Genomic DNA, 24,234 nt, shown 5'->3' on the forward strand with positions numbered 1-24,234 from the left:
ACGGTCTTTCTCAAGTCTTGCGAACTGAAGGCTGTGACTTACTGCAAAGAGTCAACCCGCCTCATGTTGGGCCTTCCTCTTTTCCCGCAGCCTTCCATTTTTCCTAGAACTTTTGTCTTTTCCAGTTACTTTTCTCTTTGCACAATGTGACCGAAGTACAGTAGTTTCAGTTTCTGTTTTTTTAGGTTTGATATTTTGTTCGCTGATCTTGGATCGTAATAAAGATTAACATAAATCCAGGCTTGATTTCATCTGGAAGTCACTTATTTGCCTTTTCGGCAGTTCACGGTGTCCGTAAATCTCTCCTCTAACGCCACATTTCAAATGAATACATTTTCTTCCTGTCAGCTTTCTTCATTGTTCACTTCCACATTCACACACAGTAATAGAGAAACCACAATATGGATCACGTGTGAGGACCAGATTGAAAAAAATCTTTCCTACTTGCCATCAGAAAAAAAAACCCCTAAAACATATTAGAGTTTAACAAAATTTACTAATATTTTGAAGCATACAAACCACAAAAGCAAAACAATAATCATTAGTAAATTATTGGTAACCGGCAGAATCTGACCACTTATGAATGAATAAGAAACAATTCAACTGGGGGAAATAACAAAGAAGACAAGGAAGATTTAAAGTATTGTCGAAGGCACTGGACACAGTGTGTAACAGACTTCTCTCTGTGATACACCTCTGAAGATGCCAACCACAAATGCAGGCGAAACAGCTACCAGACCACAGCCACACAGCCCAGAAAACTGACACCAACCAGAAGATTTAAAGCAGAGGTGGGACCCAGCAGGTTCTCACAGGTTCCCGAGAGTAGGTTACTAATTATTGGTGTGTGCCGATAGGGGGTTACTGATTGGTGATTTTGCCACGGGATTTTTGCCTTCGTTACGCCCCTCCTCTCAGCAGTGGCGCGCAGAACTGGAAGCAGTCTAGCGGGAGGTGCACCAGCGTGCGTGGCAGCCTGCACCTGCGTGCATTTGTTTCCCGCCCAAGGACCGGCGCAGCGGCTGCGTCCTTGCCACAGTCCCGCCCAGCAATGCCCCGACCCCAGAATGCCCGGCCACGCCTCTGTTGTGCCCCGCCCAGCCCCACTGGCGCTACGCCACAGTTTGAATCCCACCACCATGGGAACCTGTTACTAAAATTATTGGATCCCACCACTGACCACAGCTTGTGTCTGTTGGCCACAATGAGGCAAGCCAAACTTACGGATGCCGTTGGAGTAATTTCTCAGAGTGGAGTAATTTCTCAGAGTGATGTCCTGACCAGTAGAAAAAGTTTTAGTCCAGTGGCATCTTTAAGACCAAGAATAAAACTGGTTTGGTCTTAAAGGTGCCACTAGACTAAAAAATTTTCCCTGCTGCTTCAGACCAACATGGCTACCCGCCAGAATCTTCCTGACCATTTACTGGTCAAAACCATAAAGGTTCCAAGAAAAGTATCTGGCGAATTCACATCATGGAGCTCTCAGACAGTAATCTGGCTCAGTAGCTGGAAATAGGCACCCTGGCACTTCTTTGTTGTGTGGTTCTTTGTTGCCTCCTCTCAGACTCACTATTTTTGTTGCTCCTGGTGGATGGGGGATACCTGGAGGACTAGCAGTCAGCAACCCAGCCCTATCCAGTAAGAAACTGGCTGCTCAAGGAAGATGCTCTTCTGGTGCGCCTTTGTAAATGGCCACGCAAAATGCCTACAAACCAGAGGTGGGATCCAGCGATTCTCACCAGTTCCCAAGAGTGGGTTACTAATTATTTGTGTGTGCCGAGAGGGGGTTACTAACTGCGTCCGCTTTTCTGTTAGAAATTCCATTAGGTCCCAAAATCATAAAGTCCTGTTGTTTCCTATGTGGCTGGTTAGCAAAGGTAGAAAACGGGATAATTCTCCCTGTCGGGCTGTTTTAAAAACATGTTTTAGTAATAAAACATGAGCCCTCGGGGGAAGGGCGGTATATAAAACTAATAATAAATAAATAAAATGAATAAAAATATGGTAAAGTTCCTTGTTTAAGGAAAGTCTCCTTCTTTTGATTTCTAGAAACAAAATTAAGTATTTGAAAGTATGAAGTATTTGACAGGCAGTCAATTAGAGGAGAAGTCGTTGTTTCTGTTGGCAGTAGACGATAGGACTTGCTATAATGAGTTTACATTATGGACAGAAAGATATCAGCTGGAAATTAGGAACTTTTTTTTTACAGCAAGCGTTTTTTACAATAACAGAGAAATTATTAATGCCCCGCCCCTGGAATGCCCGGACACTCCCCCGTCATGCCCCACCCAGCCCCATTGGCGCTACACCACTGTCTGAATCCCACCAACATGGGAACCTGTTGCTAAAAATTTTGGATCCCACCACTGCTACAAACCACATGATATTCCCACAAATGAGGTTTCCTCAGCGTATCTCCAGTTGGCATTACCAATTCGCTGTAACGCCAACTGGAGATACGCTGAAGGATAAAATGGGCGGGAACCTTGGGTTTTGTTTTCAAGCAGCTCATGATGACCTTGCAGGATATTCAAGGCAAAAAATGGCCAAAGGCAGTTTGCTATTATTTGCCTCTGCATCGAGACCCTGGACTTCATTGGCGGTCCCCGCACCGCCCCTCAAATACTAGCAAGGGCTCATCTTGCTTAGCTCCTGAGATCTTACAAGATGGAGACAGCCTGGGCTATCCAAGTCAGGGCTGAATACCATGTACACAGCCACAAACCCCTTGCAGGAAAGAATACAAAAATGTGTAGGACCCTTTAATGCCGCGACCCTTTAAAACAGTTTGTCATGTTGTGGTGGCCCCCAACCCTAACATTTATCTATTTTACAGATGGAGAACACTGATGCAGAGAGTCTTAGGTGACCCCTGTGAAACGGTTGTTCATCCCCATCTCAGGGCCTCAGACCTTCATCTATGGGGTATTCCATCAGAGGTCCAGAAAACCTGACATTGATTTGAAACATTATTCCCTTGAAAAGACAACATTTCCCATCATGCACTATGAGCATAAGTAAATGCACTTGAATACACAACTACAGCTCCTCTCTCTCTTGACTTCAACAATGCATCAGCAGCCATTGCTAGCAGCAAAGAGAGAACAAAAAACACAGCATACAGATTTATTCCTCTCTCTTGTTTAAATTTAGACCCAAACTAATCTTGTAAAGGCGGGGGGGGGGGGGGGATTATTCTGATATGATTTTTTTTTTATCCGAGTAACAAAGGACAGCACAGTGCCTTTCCATTTCAGAAAGAAAGCAGACATTAAAAGGAATTGGAACTGGATATGCAAGCCATAATGTTTGCCTTGTGAAAGGCTAACCTTAGTGCCCTTAGCTGCGCGCGCGCACACACACACACATACCATTTTTGCTACTTGTGTATTGATCTCCCCCCTCCCACAAACACATCCCATCACCTTCAAATCCCAGCTATTGTTTATCATAAGGAAGAATGAGGCACAGATTCAGCTGTAACCCACCAATAAATTAAATGCTCAACACAGTACGGCAAATTTTACCCTGTAGCTAAAACAAGGAAAATTGCTCCTTTCCCCTATAATTAACGTTCATGGCAAACTGGTGAATGCTCTCAGCAAGGAATCTCCGCAGTTTGATGGCTGCATCAGCGTCAATGAAATTCACTCAAATGGCACCCCCTGTTTAAGAGTACGTTGTCTAAAGACGCCATGAATATTAAGATGGCCTCCAGCTTACATGGATGGCTTTAAAAGGTAATCAGGCAAATCTATGGGATGATGACTAAATGAAACCTCCATGTTCAGAGACAGTATACCTCTGACTGTCCATTTCTGCATTTGGGATCCCCCGTGTGTGTATTACTCATTGCTTTATTGTTGTTGTTATTTATAATAGGTATACTTTGTTGTTGATTAAGTGCTGTGGTTCTGTTATATAAATGCTTTAATTATTTTCATTAAAAGTAGAGTTTTAAAGTTCGCACTAGAGCCAGACAGGTTGTTTTTCCTTCTGTAAAATATTTCTCAAAGCAACCCAGAAACCAAGGGAGGTATATTACAGGTATCTTTGCTGCTCCGTTCATTCCCATACATTTCATCCAACCCCAAGCTTGAACCATAAAGCTTTCTTTCATTGGTGGTCTCAAGATAGTAGTGAATGCTAGGACTTTTCTCCAAAGAGCTACCAGGATATTTTGGGGTGGGTGGGGTGGGGGGTGGGGTTGAGCCACAATGCAGCAAACAAACAAATCACTATTTTAAGCAGTTATCGGTTTATTTGTTTACTTTATTTATTCCTCGCTTTTCTCCCCAGGATGGACTGAAAGTGGCTTACACTGTTCCCCTCTCCTACATTTTATCCTCACACCAACCCTGCGAGGTTAGGCCGGGACTGTGTGAGTGACCCAAGGTCACCCAGCAAGCTTCCATGGCACAAGTGGAGATTCAAACTAGTCCCCCAGATCCTAGACCAATGCTTTAGCCACTATGCCATGTTGGCTCACCATGCCCATGGGGTAGATGTACCCAGTGGTGGGATCCAAAAATTTTAGCAACAGGTTCCCATGGTGGTGGGATTCAAATTGTGGCGTAGCACCAATGGGGCTGGGCGGGGCACAACGGCGGCGTGGCCGGGCATTCTGGGGCGGGGCATTCCTGGGCGGGGCTGTGGCAAGGACGCAGTCGCTGCGCCGGTCCTTGGGAGGGAAACGAATGCACGCAGGCGCAGGCTGCCACGCACGCCGGTGCACCTCCTGCTAGACTGCTTCAAGTTCTGCGCGCTACTGCTGAGAGGAGGGGCGTAACTAAGGCAAAAATCACGTGGCAAAATCACCCATTAGTAACCCCCTCTCGGCACACACCAATAATTAGTAACCTACTCTCGGGAACCTGTGAGAACCTGCTGGATCCCACCTGTGGATGTACCATTGAACATATAACCCAAGACCTGGAAAACAATTCTGCCCTAAGAGGAAGCATATTTGCACAAAGATGCACATACCACACCTTGGCATCTAGTATGCTGGGCTGCAGGGATGGGAGCAACTATATTCGGGAGCTTCTCAAGACTGCAGCCAAGGGCAGAAAGATATTTCCCATGTTAGTCTGCGATTCTTTTCATAGACTTTACAGTTTATGCAACGGCTGTTATTTAAAGAGGAAGATTGGTGTGGGCATGACGGGCCTTTTAACCCTTTCCCTACTGCCATGTTCCTGCGGAAAATCACAAGCCTCAGACTGCATTTGGGAAAACTTAAGGGGGCTGTTTATCAGCGTGCAAAGAAGCATAAATATGTAAAGGGGAAATTGAAGACTTGAGCCAAAGCCCACGATGGGATTCGCAGCCTAATTTTTCTGCTTCAACTTTTCCCTTTGACCCTTACACGGATAACTTGCACTTGAAAGGTTTGTGATGGAATCCACATCAAATCTCACTGCCTCAAAACCTCTTCCCATCTCACGATCTTCCCCATAAAAGAATTCCCAGGACAGCCTTCCCCTCACATATGTGAAATAGAGAACTGTGGCCCACAAAGGCTTATCTTGAAATCAGTGTTGCTAGTCCTGAAGGTGCCCATAGGACACTGATTTTATTTTGCTAGAACAGAAGAAGAAGAAGAGTTTGAATGTATATCCACCCTTTCCAGAGGTGGGATCCAGTAGGTTCTCACAGGTTCCCGAGAATAGGTTACTAATTATTTGCGTGTGCCGAGAGGGGGTTACTAATTGGTGATTTTGCCACGTGATTTTTGCCTTAGTTACGCCCCTCCTCTCAGCAGTAGCGCGCAGAACTTGAAGCAGTCTAGCAGGAGGTACACCAGCATGCGTGGCAGCCTGCGCTTGTGTGCATTCGTTTCCCGCCCAAGGACTGGCGCAGCGGCTGCGTCCTTGCCACAGCCCCGCCCAAGAATGCCCCACCTCCGGAATGCCCAGCCACGCCCCCATCATGCCCCGCCCAGCCCCACTGGCACTACGCCACAGTTTGAATCCCACCACCATGGGAACCTGTTACTACAATTTTTGGAACCCACCACTGCCCCTTTCTCTCCTGTAGAAGACTCAAAGGGGCTGACAATCTCCTTGCTCTTCTCCCCCTCACAACAAACCCCCTGAGAGGTGGGTGGGGCTGAGAGAGCGCCGAAGAACTGTGACTAGCCCAAGGTCACCCAGCTGGCGTGTATGGGAGTGCACAGGCTAATCTGAATTCCCCAGATAAGCCTCCACAGCTCAAGCGGTAGAGCGGGGAATCAAACCCAGTTCCTCCAGATTAGAGTATACCTGCTCTTAACCACTACGCCACTGCTGCTCCCAGAGTAACATGTCTGCCATCCCCATGAGTACCGTCAGGCAGTAGATCCCAACTATTTGGAGCAGAAAGTATAGTATCCTCTCCTCTGGGATCTCTAGCGTGTAGGATTAAGTTCACCTATCCTGACAGCGCACCAGAGCCAATGACAGCTTCATAACTAGGTTTCTTTATTGCTTCACACACACTTGGAACTACAGCCTACAGATGTAGAACTAGAAATAATTAGGCCCTTCCCATACTGCCCTTGGTGGGGGAAACAGAAACTAGTTTGTGAGGGCTCACTTGAAGGCAATAAACATACATAAATCACAGATCATTCTGGATCATTTCATTGCTGACCGAAGAGCTGCAGTCCTCAAACAAAGAAACTTCAAGAGGAGATTGCAAGGTGAGATTGAGGAATTTCAGTTCATTCACCAGATCGGAACACTGAACCTTCCAAGGCTGAACAGAGACATAGGATTCTAATCTGACTGTAGATGATAATTTTCTGTTCCTCAGCATTTTCCCTCTGCTGTAATCAAACTGATCGCAATATGTATGGTACCTTTGCATCCTTTACAAGCGTACATTACAACACCCAGGGGCATAAGGAGGCAAACTGTAGCCCTGGGCAAAACCTCAGTTGGATGCCCCCCCCCCCAATGGGCAGCCACTCCACCATGTCATGGACAGTCTTCTTCTTCTTCTTCCTGTCATCAGGTAACAGCTGACTTATGGCAACCCTATTGGGTTTTCAAGGCAAGAGACCTTCAGAGGTGGTTTGCCATCATAAGAACATAAGAACAAGCCAGCTGGATCAGATCAGAGTCCATCTAGTCCAGCTCTCTGCTACTCGCAGTGGCCCACCAGGTGCCTTTGGGAGCTCACATGCAGGATGTGAAAGCAAGGGCCTTCTGCGGCTGTTGCTCCCGAGCACCTGGACTGTTAAGGCATTTGCAATCTCAAATCGAAGAGGATCAAGATAAATCGACTTCTCCTCCATAAACCTGTCCAAGCCCCTTTTAAAGCTATCCAGGTTAGTGGCCATCACCACCTCCTGTGGCAGCATATTCCAAACACCAATCACACGTTGTGTGAAGAAGTGTTTCCTTTTATTAGTCCTAATTCTTCCCCCCAGCATTTTCAATGGATGCCCCCTGGTTCTAGTATTGTGAGAAAGAGAGAAAAATGTCTCTCTGTCAACCTTTTCTACCCCATGCATAATTTGATAGACTTCAATCATATCCCCCCTCAGCCGTCTCCTCTCCAAACTAAAGAGTCCCAAACGCTGCAGCCTCTCCTCATCGTCTTCCTCCACATCACAACCCAGGTATTCCCTGGAGATCTCCCAGGGCTGAGACCGCGTGACTTGCCCAAGGTCATCCAACAAACTTCCACACCATGAGTGGGGATTTCAATCTGGGTTTTCCAGGTACTAATCCAAAACCTTAACCACTACACCACAATGGCCCTCTTAGTTGGTGTTTAAAAGCACGTGGAGCAGATCCATGCAGCGACTTCTCTTTCCTTCCTCTCACGCCTTCGCCAGACTTCATCACCATAATCTGTGTTGCAAGCACCATGCTGTGTCCTCAACTGCCAATGCACACCTGCGCACGCAGAAACACCAACCCCCTGGACATCTGTTATCGCAAATATAGGCTCTGCGCTGCTGAGTAATCCATTAACAGAGGAGTAAGTGCTACTGGGAGAATAGTTATTAGTGACTAGGGGGTGATCTATTGTACTCGGAAGAAGAAAATGTGCTTGTGCAATGAGATAAATGCCAGCAAAAAAATAAAAATAAAAAACCCTGTACTGTTTCTCTGGATTTGTTTCCAAAGGAACCAACCGTCAAAGCTAGAATCAATTGCTAAACTTCCTCACCCATCCCCTGCCACCCAACTGTTCTTCTTCAGGGTATCAGGGACAACATGTTTTAATGTTTGCCCAGAGAGTAAGAACATAAGAACTAGCCTGCTGGATCAGACCAGAGTCCATCTAGTCCAGCATTCTGCTACTCGCAGTGGCCCACCAGGTGCCTTTGGGAGCTCACATGCAGGATGGGAAAGCAATGGCCTTCTGCTGCTGCTGCTGCTCCTGAGCACCTGGTCTGCTAAGGCATTTGCAATCTGAGATCAAGGAGGATCAAGATTGGTAGCCATAGATCGACTTCTCCTCCATAAATCTGTCCAAGCCCTTTTTAAAGCTATCCAGGTTAGCGGCCATCACCACCTCCTGTGGCAGCCTATTCCAAACACCAATCACACGTTGTGTGGAAGAAGTGTTTCCTTTTATTAGTCCTAATTCTTCCCCCCCCAGCATTTTCAATGGATGCCCCCTGGTTCTAGTAGAGTAGAGGGAATGGAAAGAAAATAAGTCAGGGAGGCCAGACCCTTGTCCCTGTGACACTAGATTTCTACATGCAGGGAACAGTTTTTGTAATTAAGATGTCATTCAACTAAATGCAATCTGAGCTTTGGCAGTACAGTCCAGATTTACCTCTTGATCCCACTAAGTCTATTGACAGGTCAGAATCTGGAGAAGATCCACAAAATTAGAGAGCACCACCTTCCTTTGGCAACTTTTCAGACGTACCTCAAGTCTTGATCACTTTTGATAAAAAGAAGAAGAAGAAGAGTTTGGATTTATATCCCCCCTTTCTCTCCTGCAGGAGACTCAAAGGGGCTGACAATCTCCTTGCCCTTCCCCCCTCACAACAAACACCCTGTGAGGTAGGTGGGGCTGAGAGAGCTCCGAGAAGCTGTGACTAGCCCAAGGTCACCCAGCTGGCGTGTGTGGGAGTGCACAGGCTAATCTGAATTCCCCAGAGAAGCCTCCACAGCTCAGGCGGCAGAGCGGGGAATCAAACCCAGTTCCCCCGGATTAGATACACGAGCTCTTCACCTCCTACGCCACTGCTGCTCCATGTTGCTATGTCAGTATCCCAAACCCTGAATAAGGATACATCTGTGGAGGAACTGCAAACGATGCCATGGGGTCTTCAGAAAAGCACTGTTCCATTTCTCCTCCCCACAAACTCCTCCAAGCTAGTTCTGCAGGATTCCTTATTAGCCAGTGTAGTTTAGTGGCAGCTAAGTTGGGAGGATTTGGTGGGCAGACGTTCACCTCACCTCTGCCACTGACCCAGGGTGCTCCCTTGGCCATTGGGTCCCCCATTTTCCACGTGGCAATAGCGGTGACCAGCAGCAGCGGCGTAGTGGCTAAGAGCAGTGGCTAAGAGCAGGTGCACTCTGATGCTGAGTGACCATGGGCTCACTAGTCACAGTTCTTCAGAACTCTCTCAGTCCTACCTACCTCAGTCACAAGGTGTCTGTTGTGGGAAGAAGAAGAAGAAGAAGAAGAAGAAGAAGAAGAAGAAGAAGAAGAAGAAGAAGAAGAAGAAGAAGAAGAAGAAGAAGAAGAAGAAGAAGAAGAAGAAGAAGAAGAAGAAGAAGAAGAAGAAGAAGAAGAAGAAGAAGAGGAGGAGGAGGAGGAGGAGGAGGAGGAGGAGTTTGGATTTATATCCCCCCTTTCTCTCCTGCAGGAGACTCAAAGGGGCTTACAATCTCCTTGCCCTTCCCCCCTCACAACAAACACCCTGTGAGGTGGGTGGGGCTGAGAGAGCTCCGAGAAGCTGTGACTAGCCCAAGGTCACCCAGCTGGCATGTGTGGGAGTGTACAGGCTAATCTGAATTCCCCAGATAAGCAAGAGAGGGCACAAGGGAGAAAAAACAGAGAGCGGACAGAATGATCCAGGCAGCTAAAAGGTAAAGACAGCTGAGGTTCACCTATTGATTTGAAATTCCCAGCCAAATCTTTGGCGGCAAGCCTCTAGTAAAGATTACAAAGCACTTTGTAAATTAAATTTGATTTTAAAAAAGGCAAAAGCAGCATGCAGAAGAGGCAGCGGTGTGAGCTGGGGCTGCTAACCACCCACGCAGGAAGCAAATGTACTGCGGAAGGGCATCTGGTCCAGGTTTGTAAATAAGATGCTCGCCTGGTTACCTGCAGAGATTGAAACTCCCTTTTGGGGCTAGCAGACAGAACAGCTTTTGCAAATTGTAGGTAGGGTTGGGTTCTTGGTTAATATGTGCCCTAAATGACTAACAAGGAAATGTGGACAGGCAAGCAAGTCAGAATGCTTGGGGACCACTCATATTTTATCACCTGAAGGCAGTTTCAGAGGTGGGATCCAGCAGGTTCTCACGGGTTCCCGAGAGTAGGTTACTAATTATTTCTGTGTGCCGAGAGGGGGTTACTAATGGGTGGTTTTGCCACGTGGTTTTTGCCTTAGTGACGCCCCTCCTCTCAGCAGTAGCGCGCAGAACTTGAAGCAGTCTAGCAGGAGGTGCACCGGCGTGCGTGGCAGCCTGCGCCTGCGTGCATTTGTTTCCCGCCCAAGGACTGGCGCAGCGGCTGCGTCCTTGCCATAGCCCCGCCCAGGAATGCCCCCCCAGAATGCCCGGACACGCCCCCAGCGTGCCCCGCCCAGCCCCATTGGCGCTACGCCACAGTTTGAATCCCACCACCATGGGAACCTGTTACTAAAATTTTGGATCTCACCACTGGGCAGTTTACATGGCCAATAGAATGGCAAGGAGAATAGAACAGAATAAGAAGGAGCAGCAGGCATAGTGGTTAAGAGCAGGTGTACTCTAATCTGGCGGAACCAGGTTTGAGCTGTGGGGGCTTATCTGGAGAATTCAGATTAGCCTGTGCACTCCAACACATGTCAGCTGGGTGACCTTGGGCTAGTCACAGATCTTCTGAGCTCTCTCAGTCCTTCCTACCTCACAGGGTGTTTGTTGTGAGTGAGGAAAGGGAAGGGGTTTGTAAACCCCTTTGAGTCTCCTTACAGGAGAGAAAGGGGGGATATAAATCCAGCTCTTCTTCTTTTTCTTGGAGCTGCAAGTGAGCCACGATATGATTGGAAAGTTTTATTCATGATGTAAAATAAAACACTAATTCAAACCTCCTCTAAATGAGAGCATTGATGATAATAGCATGTGCATACCGGGGTTTCAGATATTTCGTTCAGACAGGATTGCAGAATTATCAGGGAAGAAAAAAGGAGGAGGATTATGTATATACATCAACAAAAGCTGGTGTCAAGACATAACAATAATTCAAAAATTCTGTGATGAAAATTTGGAGTCCTTACTTATTAATTGCAAACCCTTTTATTCCCCTCGAGAGATAAATTCAGTTCTGTTTTTTTTTTTTGGTTTATATTCATCCACAAGCGTCTGTAAAAAAGGCATTAAGAACTCTAACTGATCAGATTATGGAGGCTGAAGCCAAATACCCTGATTCACTGGTTATTATTTTGGGAGATTTAAACAAAGCAAACTTAAGGGAAGACCTACCAAAATACTTTCAGCATGTCAACTGTCCCACCAGAGGCAAGAATATCTTAGACCACTGCTATACAACACTGAAAGATGCTTATCGGTCTTTACCACGAGCAGCTGTAGGCCATTCTGATCATTGCATGATTCACCTTGTACCTGCTTACAAACAAAGATTTAAAGCCACAAAACCAATAACTAAATCAGTGAGAACTTGGACTGAAGAGGCAAAGTTAAAGCTGCAGGCTTGCCTTGACTGTACAGACTGGAACATTTTTAAAGACACCTCTGCAGATTTGGATGAACTCACTGATACTGTAACATCATATGTCAGCTTCTGTGAAGATCTTTGTATACCAACCAGGAACTTGCGTATATATAGTAACAACAAACCTTGGTTCACAGCTAAACTTAAGCAGTTACGTCGTTCCAAAGAAGAGGCCTACAGAAAGGGTGATAGAATGCTGTACAATCAGGCCAGAAAAGTATTAACAAAGGAGATCAGAGCAGCAAAAGAAACTACTCTGAAAAGCTAAAAAATCAGTTTTCACCAAACGAAACAGCAAACATGTGGAAAACTCTCAAAAATATCACTGGTTACAGTAAACCACCTTCCCAAGCTGAAGGAAATCAGCAATTGGCAGACGACCTGAACGTGTTCTACTGTAGGTTTGAAAACAATCTACAGTCACCTTTCTCCACAACCTCTATCTCAGATGCACCAACAATAGCCAAACTTCCTACAACTGAACCCATTTCATTGGGTTTACAACCCCTGGTGATCTCAGAAAAGGAAGTGCAAGATCTATTTCACAGACAGAAGCCTGGAAAAGCACCAGGCCCAGACAAGATAACACCTTCTTGCCTAAAGTCTGTGCTGTCCAATTGGCCCCCATCTTCACCCAAATCTTTAACAAATCACTAGAGATGTGCTATGTTCCTTCCTGCTTCAAACACTCCACTATCGTCCCAGTGCCGAGAAGCCTTCCATCAAGGAACTGAACGACTACAGACCAGTTGCTCTAACATCTGTAGTTATGAAAACTTTTGAAAGGCTAGTGATGTACCATTTGAAAACCATCACGGATCCACTGTTGGACCCCTTGCAATTTGCATACCGAGCAAATAGATCGACAGATGATGCTATTAATATGGCTTTGCACTATATCGTACAGCATCTTGAATCGCCAAAGACCTATGCAAGGGTCCTCTTTGTTGACTTTAGTTCAGCATTCAATACTATCAGACCGGACATTCTTCTAACCAAACTAAATCAGCTAGCAGTACCTGAGCATATTTGTAAGTGGATCACAAGCTTCCTAACAGATAGGAAACAGCAGGTGAAGCTAGGAAAAATTACATCAGACACCTGTAAAATGAGCACAGGGGCCCCCCAAGGCTGTGTACTTTCACCACTTCTCTTCTCTCTGTATACCAATGACTGCATCTCAAATGATCCATCTGTTAAAATGCTGGAAATTTGCAGATGATACAACAGTGATTGGTCTCATTGAGACAACGATGAGCGCATACAGACGGGAGGTTCAACAACTAGCCTCGTGGTGCCACTGGAACAATCTAGAACTGAACACACTTAAAACCGTAGAAATGGTGGTAGATTTCAGGAGAAACCCTCCCATCCTACCTCCTCTCACAATACTAGACAACACAGTATCAACAGTAGAGACCTTTAAATTTCTAGGCTCCATCATATCTCATGACCTAAAATGGTCACCTAATATCAAAATGTCATCAAAAAGCACAACAAAGAATGTTCTTTCTCGCCAACTCAGGAAGCTCAAACTGCCCAAGGAGCTGCTGATACAGTTCTACAGAGGAATCATTGAGTCTGTCATCTGCACCTCTATAACTGTGTGGTTTGGTTCTGCAACCCAACAAGATCGACACAGACTTCAGAGAATAATCAGAACTGCAGAAAAAACAATTGCTGCTAACCTGCCTTCCATTGAGGACCTGTATACCGCACCGGGTCAAAAGGGCTGTGAAAATATTTACTGACCCGTGCATCCTGGACATAAACTGTTTCAACTCTTACCCTCTAAACGTCGCTACAGAGCACTGCACACCAAGACAACTAGACATAAGAACAGTTTTTTCCCGAATGCCATCACTCTGTTAAACAAATAATTCCCTCGATAATGTCAAACTATTTATTATATATTTATTATATAATTACTGCACTACTTTTTCATCATTCCTATTACCCATCTCCTCCCAATTATGACTGTATGACTATAGCCTGTGCTGACATTTCATTTTATTTTATGATTTTACATTTTATGTTTTTATTACTATTGATTGTTTCCTGATTGCTTACTAGACCTATATGACAATCATTAAGTGCTGTACCTTATGATTCTTGACAAATGTATTTTCTTTTATGTACACTGAGAGCATATGCACCGGAGACAAATTCCTTGTGTGTCCAATCACACTTGGCCAATAAAGATTCTATTCTATTCTATTCTATTCTCTTCTGCAAGAGTGATTATGATGCCTGAAGTGATTATAACGCTTGAGATGAGCAACATGTGGATTTATTCCAGTAGATAAAAGACAGGGAGCCGGGGCATATGGCAACCAGCATACTATTTAGGCACAGCTGTAAATAACCAATAGAAGAAGAAGAAGAAGAAGAGGAAGAGGAAGAGGAAGAGGAGGAGTTTGGATTTATATCCCCCCTTTCTCTCCTGTAGGCGACTCAAAGGGGTTTACAATCTCCTTACCCTTCCCCCCTCACAACAAACACCCTGTGAGGTGGGTGGGGCTGAGAGAGCTCCGAAAAGCTGTGACTAGCCCAAGGTCACCCAGCTGGCGTGTGTGAGAGTGTACAAGCTAATCTGAATTCCCCAGATAAGCCTCCACAACTCAAGCGGCAGAGCTGGTAATCAAACCCGGTTCCTCCAGATCAGAATGCACCTGCTCTTAGCCACTGCTCTTAGCCACTATGCCACAAGTGTTTTTCAGATTGATATCTGGACTTTTGACATTTTTTTATATTATTAGGAACTGGGTATGTTTGAAATCTCACAAAATATAAACAGAAGCTGCCATGGGCAAAAGGATAGGAGAGTCAGATTTTTTGCAGAATAAATTTGAATGTGGAGATCTCAGCAATAGGTCTGGAGCAGAGGTCTGCAACCTGTGGCTCTCCAGATGTTCATGGACTACAAATCCCATCAGCCCCTGCCAGCATGGCCAATTGTAGTCCATGAACATCTGGAGAGTCACAGGTTGCTGACCCCTGGTCTGGAGTGTTGGGGTCCAGAATATTGCTTGCATTTCCAAGATCTTTTGAAATCCCAGGACCGGAAGAAATGAGAAGCCCGAGGCTCTAATCCCACGGCTGTTAAACAAAACTATTCATTTATCAGCTCCAGACCCAGCACAAACAATTCAGTTCTCTTAATCCAAAATAGGCAATTCAGGTAAGTCAAGAAAGTGAGTCAAGTTGCATTCTACAGTGGAGGGCAAAGCACCTCTAGAGCTTTCAAATTGTCTGTGTGCATGAAAGGAGCAGCAGTGGCGTAGTGGTTAAGAGCAGGTGTACTCTAATCTGGAGGAACCGGGTTTGATTCCCCGCTCTGCCACTTGAGCTGTGGAGGCTTATCTGGGAAATTCAGATTAGCCTGTGCACAAGTCACACGCCAGCTGGGTGACCTTGGGCTAGTCACAGCTCTTCGGAGCTCTCTCAGCCCCACCTACCTCACAGGGTGTTTGTTGTGAGGGGGGGGAAGGGAAAGGACTTTGTAAGCCCCTTTGAGTCTCCTAACAGGAGAGAAAGGGGGGATATAAATCCAACTCTTCTTCTTCTATAAACAGTCTTGCTAGTCAGGGGAGGAAACGACAAGCATTTTGAACCAGAAGATTAGCGTCGTGGCCCAAAAGACACCAGGCCTTGGGGGTCAGGCGCTCTGAGAGAGTCAGTGACATGCCACCATCTGCTACAAAGCTTCCAGACCTACAGTACTCTAGAAGTCAGAATAAATGGACAGAGAGGGCGAGCTATAGGGTACATTCCTACCACAGCTTGCTCAAAATATTTGCCTGTCTTCAGATTTGATAACTTGACCTTTCATTGCTGTGAGATCTCTACCAAAGAATTCTAAGAAAAAAGCTATTGGAAGAAAACATTCTTATAAATTTTAATTAATATTGGCAAAATTATATTCTATTAAATTTCAAACATGCCCCAAATTATACTTACCGTACCTTCTTCCTAACTCGGCTGAGCGATTTTGCTAGGGGGTGGTGGTGGTTGAGGGGAGATGGAACAGTTAGGCTGTACCCTAGAGCACAGGTGTCAAACTCACGGCCCTCCAGATGTTATGGACTACAGTTCCCATCATCCCCTGCCAGCATAATACTGGCAGGGGATGATGGGAACTGCAGTCCATAACATCTGGAGGGCTGCGAGTTTGACATCTATGCCCTAGAGATACCGTTTCCCAGGAGTAAGCCCCACTGGAGACCATGGGGCTTATTTCTGGTTAAGCCTGTATAGGAATGCTCCCTTCATCCGCTTTCAATCCAGTTCAGATTTGTAGCATAGAGGTAAAATTAGTCTCATCTAACACCAAAGCATTCTCTTCCAATTGTGTGTTTGAAAAGCAAAATATTTGGCTTCTCGGTAACCCACAAGACATGCTCTTGGAACCAACTTCCGACCCTAGTTGAGACTGATTCACACCATATACATTATTTCGTTCCTCTTTCTTTAGGGGGAGGGTGGGGAGGAATACAACTCCAAACCAGCCAGAACCAAATTTAGCACAAAGCTAAGTGCCAACCGGGACTCCAAAAAATATGGCTCATCAGTACTATTGCAACACGAGTTTCTTTCGCTACACATAAACCAAGGAACAGATTGTCACAGCTTGGCTGGCTGCAGCCATCTTTAAAAAGCATTGCTTTGTAATGTAAACCGTGACAGAATGGTGAACACTATTACAGTGAGGCAAACCTTACAGTCAGTAAGGTTATAGTCAGTATATCTCAAACAGTCTTCCAGACCCAATAATGGCATCAGACAACAGGGGGGCATTCCCTTCAGCACCTTGACTCATTTTTCCCCAATAATTTCCTTGAAGGATTTCTTTCTAGTGGCCCTGTTTGGAACCGTTCACCACCTTAAAAAAGAACAACACCCCTACAGCCACGCAATCTGCTACCATAGAGGTCACCAAAGGAAACCCAATGAGCTCACATCCTCATTCCCTCTCTTGGGAAGGAGACCAGAAAAAGACAGAATGTGGAAATCCAATTTGCTTGGCCTTCGTCGGGGAGTTGTGTTCCGCTGTAAACAATACGCTGAGGCCGAACTCCTCTTCCTGCCTGTTTTTGAAAAGTCGAGGACAATCATGATACGTTCTTTGACTCTTCATAGGAAATTGTGCAACCAGATTTCTATGAAACATCTCTGTCATTTGTACCACTGCAGCTCACTACTCAAGATATGCTAACGTGTGTTTTTTCCACAGGCAAAATTTAGGGCAGTTTAGTACGATTGTAAAATTCTTCTTCTTTCACGAGAAGGTGTTTTTTTTTAATTTGACAACCAAAAGGACCCGAAAGGTCTTGTTTCATAATCTCTGTACACTGTGGAAGAAACCTTGAATCTGCTCTCATTTGAAATTCTGACCCAAGCTAAGCGACAATCGACCAACAAGGATCTGTACCTCCCCTTTCTGCTTCATTTGGGTCAATTTGATGGCAGCAATAACAGCCTTTTGGAGGGGGGGGTACTCAACTTTTTGACATTTTAAACGACATTTGGGTGCTGTGTGGTTTCCGGGCTGTATGGCCGTGTTCTAGCAGCATTCTCTCCTGACGTTTCGCCTGCATCTGTGGCTGGCATCTTCAGAGGATCTGATCTGATGCCAGCCACAGATGCAGTAGCATCGAGAAAATGCTGCTAAGCAATATAGCCCAACGCCAGCACCCAAGTGATTCCGGCCGAGAAAGCCGTCGACAATACATTTTAAATGACATTTTTTGCAGAATGATTCCAAACTGATTATCAGGCATCTGCAAAGGACAGCTTCAGGCTTTTCCTGATATGCCCCACGGGTAGGTTTTCCTTGGATTTCTGCTATTCCGATCCTCTCCAGCAGAGAATCTTCCTCGGCACCTAAGATGATGGACCTGCGCTCTGTCTCCTAACGCTCCAAGCTGCGTTCTTCTAGAATTCAACAGCTATGAAGAATAGCAGCCTGATGTGGACCAGAAGGGAGCTGGTGGTGGCCATCTTAGATCCTTTCAGGCAGGAATATCTTGAAAACAGATAGCTTGCAGACAACAGCACGGAGGAAAGAAAAGAAGCAGCGGATATTCTGCGCACCGAAACGCTGCATCTCTCTTCTCTTAGGGGAATCCCCCGGCACCTGGCCTGCCAGCCGAGCAAAGTGATGTTCCCAAATGGTAAGAATTAAAGCAAAACATAAGCTTATTACAGACGAGCTATGTCCTCAGGTGCTGCCTCTCCACCTGTCTGTCTGTATGGACCATCTTTTCAGATTGTCTGCTCTTTGCAGAGGTTGGCAGAAATGGATTTGAAGGTCACACAGAGGAAAACCACGGCTGGGCTTCCTCGGGACGCGCAGCTCCCTGGTCACGGCACAAGGGTTGTCCTTCACCTTCTCGGTTGCCAGCACGGCATCACCCTAGAGACGGCAGCGTATCCAACTGATGCTAACTGTACAGCTACCTGGCCCAGCCCACAGCCACCTTCCTCTTTCAGTAGGTGGCTGGCAGGTGGCCTTTGGAGCCAGGTACCTTTGCAGACCCTTGGGGATCCAGTTTTTCACACACTCGCCCTTCGTGGCTTTTCACCTGGCAGGATTGCAGCTAGGCTGAGGTTTAGCAATAGGGAAAGCAACGTCATCTTGGGGGCACTGCTGTTCTTAAACAGCATCTTGGCGGCGAGCGTGCTTTGCATCCATAATAATTTCTTGACATCCATATGCAATCACGCTACAGTGATTTTTTTTTCCATAGGCACCATAACGCATTTAACGTAGGCACATTTTGGCAACCCTACAGAAACGGTATTTTTTGGCAAGGGCTTTCCCTCCCAGTTGCAGAACACCAAAGGGAAAAAAAAACCCAAAGCGTTGTGCCGATTCTCCGTTCACACACACACTCTTCTCTACCCTCTTGAGATTACATAACACACGGGCGGCTTTGTCCGGGCTCTGCAGGGTCCGTGGGCACTCGGCACCAAACCTCTGCTCCTGCCTCTCCTTGAAGCAACGTCCTCAAGTCCACCCCAACCCACCCCAGAAGCATTTCTCCTCCGGCATGGAAGGACAGCGGGGAGAGGGGAAAAGAGATCCTGCGCCCCAGCCTTGCCCAGAGCCGGCCTTCCTGCCCAGAGCTTCCATACCGTTCAAAAGATAAATAAATGATTTAGGATTAAAACCGTTAAACCTCCTGACTGGCAAATCGGCTCCGTTTCTCTCTTCCTCTCCCTCTCCACCCTCAGACAAATGGCTTCTTTTTTGTGCCGTAAGTCACTCCAAGGACCAGCAGGGGTGGTTTGCTGTAATACCACCACCCCCACACACACATCATTTTACATACATACACACTTCACCTTCGTCTCCCTTTCCCATAAAGGTTGAGGAACGCCTGGCTAAAAATGGCCTTTTCCCAACCAGATTTCATATCCGCCCAGAGTGGGATATATGTGTTTGTAACACAGAGAATGGCCACAAGCATAGATGCGTACATCCAACAGAGGTGCGCGTTCAAACATCCTATGGGGGAAGGGAAGAGAATGCCTCTCGCCCTGATGAAGGTGACAGAGGATGGGATGTCACCTGTCAATCACAGGGGCGCCATCCACAGTTCTCTTGCAGGGCACAGCTTACCACCGGGCAATGCCCACAATGTGTGTGTGTGGGGGGGGCGGTGGGGGGGAGGGAGGGAGGGAGGGCAGGAAGCTTTCATCTCCCAAACCCAAGGGGAGCTGCAGCAGCCCCCTCCTCTCCCGGCTTGTGCTGCATTTCAAATTGCAATGGGGAGGGAGGGAGGGAGGGGGCACAATGCGCATGGATGGCAACCCCGCGGGAGCACTGCACCCCCAAATCCGGCAAAAAGGGGGGTCGTAACCAGAAGCCACCGTGCAAGCCAGGGGTGGGGGGTGGGGGGGGGGTCTGGGGCCCGCCTTACCTCCCCACGAAATTCTCCAGCACCGAGCTCTTGCCGGCGCTCTGCCCCCCCACCACCGCGATCTGGGGCAGGTCCAGGTTGGCATTCTGGCCGATGGCAGAGAAGGCATCCTGCAGCCGGTTGACTAGAGGGATGAGGTCTTCCATCCCGCGGTTCCCCATGGCTGCGGCGGCTCCCTCCCGGGCGCGCAAAGCAGTCGCTTCCTCTCGCCTCCGGGCTGGGGCTCCTTCAGCGGGCGCCTGGCTGCTGGGCTCGGGGGCGCCGGGTCTTCATCGGGACGGGGGGGGGGGGGGGTCCTGCTCGCCCGCGGCTCCAGGGGCGGCCTCCTCTGCCGGCCTCGCGAGCCTGCTCCCCCCCCACCACTTAAGCCAGATCCCTCGCGGGCTCTCTGCAGCAGCAGCAGCAAGCAGCAGCAGCGCTGCCCACCTCGACTGCCCGCTCAAGCGCCGCGAGCCACCTGGCTGCTCCGGCGGGAGGCACAGCGCCCTTGCCCGCACCGACCGCTAGGGGGAGCCCGCAGCCGTCCCTCAGCTCGGAGAGCTTCATGGGAGTTGTAGTCTTTTCCCCCCCAACTAAAGCCCCGTCCATGGGTTGTAGAGGAGACAAATAACAAATTGGGGGGGAGGCAGGGGCGTAACGAGGCAGCTCTGGGCAAACTGTAGCCCTGGGCAAAACCTGAGCTGGATGCCCCCCCCCCATGGGCGGCCACTCCAACATGACCAATTTTTTTTTGCACCCCTCCCAAAGGGGGTGCCCCTATCCCCCATTGTTTCCAATGGGAGCTAATAGGAGATGGTGGCTACAGTTTTGAGGGTCCATAACTTTGGCCCCCCTGAACCAAACTGCACCAAACTTGGGGGGTGCCATCATCTCCAGATGATACCCTGAAATTTTTGGTGCCGATACATCAAGAAATGCACCTGCAGGAACATCCTGAACTTTGCCCAAGAATCTTTGTTCTGCATTGAGTTTTCTGCATTGCTGTCAATGGGGGTTGCAGGCTGTGGGGGGCACATTTCTGAAGGCACAGTCTCAAAACTTTCAGGGTCTCATCAGGAGACTGCCCTAATGATACCCCCCAAGTTTGGTGCAGTTTGGTTCAGGGGGGCCAAAGTTATGGACCCTCAAAACTGTAGCCCCCATCTCCTATTAGCTCCCATTGGAAACAATGGGGGATAGGGGCACCCCCTTTGGGAGTCCATAACTTTGGACTCCCTGAACCAAACCTCACCAAACCCAGGGGGTAGCATAGGGACAGTCTTCCGACGATACGCTGAAATTTTGGTGCCGCTAGCCTAAAAACTGCGCCCCCTGCAGGCCACAAACCACTAAAATACCCCAAAACGAACCCAGCATTTTGATGCCCCCCACAAGGTGATGCCCTGGGCAGCTGCCCACCTTGCCCAATGGGCATTACGCCAGTGGGGGGAGGGGGGGGGGAGGGGGGAATTGGTACCTCAGACCAGGGGTCCAGAGAGTCCTGAATTGCAAGCCTATGTCAGAAGCGGATTTGTTTTCTTCTTCCTTTCTTCATGGTTGTTTATTTTGTTGTTATTATTAATGTTTAATGTTGTTTACTATCACAGCTCCCCATTCTTTAGCTGATTGTTGTTGGCCTTTCGTTACAATTCGAGTCTCAACCGGAGGCCCAGCATGTTGTAATGTATCGGTGTAGTATTTGCACCCCAGTATTATTAGTATTATTAGTATTTGTGCCTTTATTACTCATTAGTATTCATGCCTCGGTATTATTATTCTGGGTTGATTTCCCAGCTGCCAGATCTTTAGCTGGTTGTTGTAATGCTTGCATAAATTTGAGTGGATCATCTTGGCCACCGAGTTGTGTCTCTGTTTGTACCCAGTCTGGGCAATCTTTTTGCAGCAGCTGAGGACATGATCTACAGTTTCATCAGCTTCTTTGCACAATCTGCATTTTGCATCATCTTTATGATGATGACGATGACGACGACGACGGCGGTGGTGGTGGTGGTAGATTTCACAGCTGCCAGATCTTTAGCTGGTTGTTGGCCTTTCATAACAATTCGAGCCTCACCCAAACGCCTAGGAAGTTGTAATGTATCGGCATAGTATTCGTGCGAATCCCAGCAGGGCTGCCTTTTGAATTTGACAGATGTTAATTTTGTCAATTCGAAGATGTTTCAAGTGCTGCCCTGGTGCTTTTGGGATGGCGCCCAGCGTGCCGATCACCACTGGAACAACCTCAGCTGGTTTGTGCCATAGATGCTGAAGCTCGATTTTCAAATCATGGTATCTGGTGACCTTCTCGTGTGTTTTTCAATGACCCTGCTGTCACCTGGGACTGCTTTGTCAATGATGGTCACTTTCTTGTCCTCAATCACGGTGATGTCTGATGTATTGTGTTTCAACACTTTGTCCGTTTGGATTCGAAAGTCCCACAGGATCTTGACCTTCTCATTTTCCATTACTTTCTCTGGACAATGTTCCCACCAGTTCTTAGCTGTTCTTATGTTGTAATTCTTGCATAAATTCCAATGGATCATCTTGGCCACTGAGTTGTGCCTCTGCTTGTACTCAGTCTGGGCAATCTGTTTGCAGCAGCTGAGGACACGATCTACAGTTTCATCAGCCGGAGAGCAGTTTGAGCATTGTGGGCAAACCTGTTATTGGCCTGTAGTTTTCAGGTGTTGTTCCTTTGGCTGGATCTTTCTGAATCAAGTATGTTTTCTCAGTTATTAGCCATTCATCAATTTCACCATTTTACATGGTTTCATTGAACTGCTTGGCAGAGGCGTAGCAAGGGGGGGAAAGCGCCCGGTGCACCGGTGCATTCACAGCCCCTGCCACACCACACCCTGGAATGCCCCCACCGCCCCCTTGCCACGCCCCCACAGTGGTACGCGCCCAGAGTGTCGCACGCACCCCTGTTCCCTTGGAGCTACGCCTCTGCTGCTTGGCCATTGTGTGTTTTTTAAATTATTTTTTATTGATATTTTGGATTATTACAGATTTATATTGTACATCTTGTATTTCATCCTCCATATCCTTTTACCCCTTTTTTTCTCCCTCCCCCCTCTTCTTTTCTTCTTTAGATGTGCAGCAGCAGGTCCATTCTTTTCAATCTTCTTATCCACTTTTCCTCTGTAATTCCGATTTCATTTAACCAGTCTTTGAATTCCATCAAGATCCACTTCATGTCTTTTTGTTTTTCTTGCCATATTTGGTTTCTTGACATTATGTCAAAGATTTCTAATTGTATTTGCTCCCATATATATTCCAACCATTTCTGCATTGTCCAGATTTTTTTGTCTTTCCACCCCAATGCTATTACTGCATGGGCCGCTCTGATCATAAGCTTGAATAGCTTTCTCTTTATTTGTTCTATTATTGTATAATCCAATATGCCTATAAATAATAAATCTATGTTTATCTTTATTTTTACATTCACATATTTTTCTACATATATTATAACATTTTTCCACAAATGTTTTACCTCTGGACAGTCTAGCCACATATGTGTATATATTGCATTTTTATCCCCGCAATGCCAACATTTCGGACTGAGTCCACTTATCATATATGCCAACTGTTTCGGTGTTCTGTACCATTTTAATATTAATTTCTTCTCCAATTCTGCATATTTCTCTATTTTTATCTTGTTTATCTTGTCTATTATTTGTTTAATAAGATCTATGTCTTTCACGGCTTGGCCATTGTTATGTGCAAACTGGTTAGATAATTGAGCCAGAAGCCATTCAATTCATCATGTCTTGGTGCTGTCCAGTTTTTCACTTCCTTGCTTCGATGTTTTATCATGTCAGTTGTTATTTCCAGTTCTTGCATTTGTTTTCGCCCAACATCTTTCTCAAAATCTTTTATCCACTGCGCCTTCCTGTTGTAAACCTCCTCATTTTCCCACAGATCTTTCCAAAACTGAAGTGTTGCATTTTTCTCTGGTTTTTTGCTTTCACCGTTGATCTTCGTATTGAGGCTTTGTTAGAAATGCCTTTAGTCTGATCGAAATTGCTGGTTTTGTCTGTACTGGATGTTTCCTGCTTCATATCTTTCAATTTTTCTTGCTGTGGCTGTTAGTTGTTGTTTGGTGATCTCCAGTGCTTCTTCCATTGTTCTAGTGTCTAGCCAGTACCTTCTAATTAGTTCTTTCAGGATCTTGCCATTCTTTGATCTTTGTTCCTTCATATTTTTCAGGTTAGTGGCATTTGATCTTTTCTCTTCAGATCGCATAAATCTTTTGCCTTATTATTATTGTTGTTGTTATTGTTGTTGTGATTATTAATTGATTCCACAGCTGCCAGTTCTTTAGCTGGTTGCTGGCATTCATTACATTTGAGCCTCACCCAGAGGCCTAGGAAGTTGTAATGTATCAATGTAGTATTCGTGTGGATCCCAGAAGAGCCACCTTCTTAATCTGACA

At 46.6% G+C, this 24,234-nt stretch overlaps 1 protein-coding gene across 10 annotated transcripts in view; it reads right to left on the reverse strand.

The window, feature by feature from the left end:
• DNM1 (dynamin 1) overlaps positions 1 to 20,289 on the reverse strand; it is a 221,228-nt gene extending 200,939 nt beyond the window's left edge. For 6 of the 10 annotated variants that reach the window (XR_007245887.1, XR_007245886.1, XM_048512476.1 and 3 more), the window contains exon 1: positions 19,821 to 20,288. Coding sequence is in view for 8 of the 10 variants with exons in the window: in XM_048512476.1 (XP_048368433.1) it covers positions 19,821 to 19,981 (161 nt within the window). In the remaining 2 variants the exon portion in view is untranslated. Of the gene's footprint in view, positions 1 to 19,820 lie in introns of all 10 variants that reach the window. The other 4 variants (XM_048512475.1, XM_048512473.1, XM_048512474.1 and 1 more) reach the window with 2 other exon arrangements.
• Positions 20,290 to 24,234: the final 3,945 nt, after the last annotated feature.

This window comes from Sphaerodactylus townsendi, linkage group LG12 (assembly GCF_021028975.2).
Source record: "Sphaerodactylus townsendi isolate TG3544 linkage group LG12, MPM_Stown_v2.3, whole genome shotgun sequence".
In the NCBI taxonomy this organism is placed as follows: domain Eukaryota; kingdom Metazoa; phylum Chordata; class Lepidosauria; order Squamata; family Sphaerodactylidae; genus Sphaerodactylus; species Sphaerodactylus townsendi.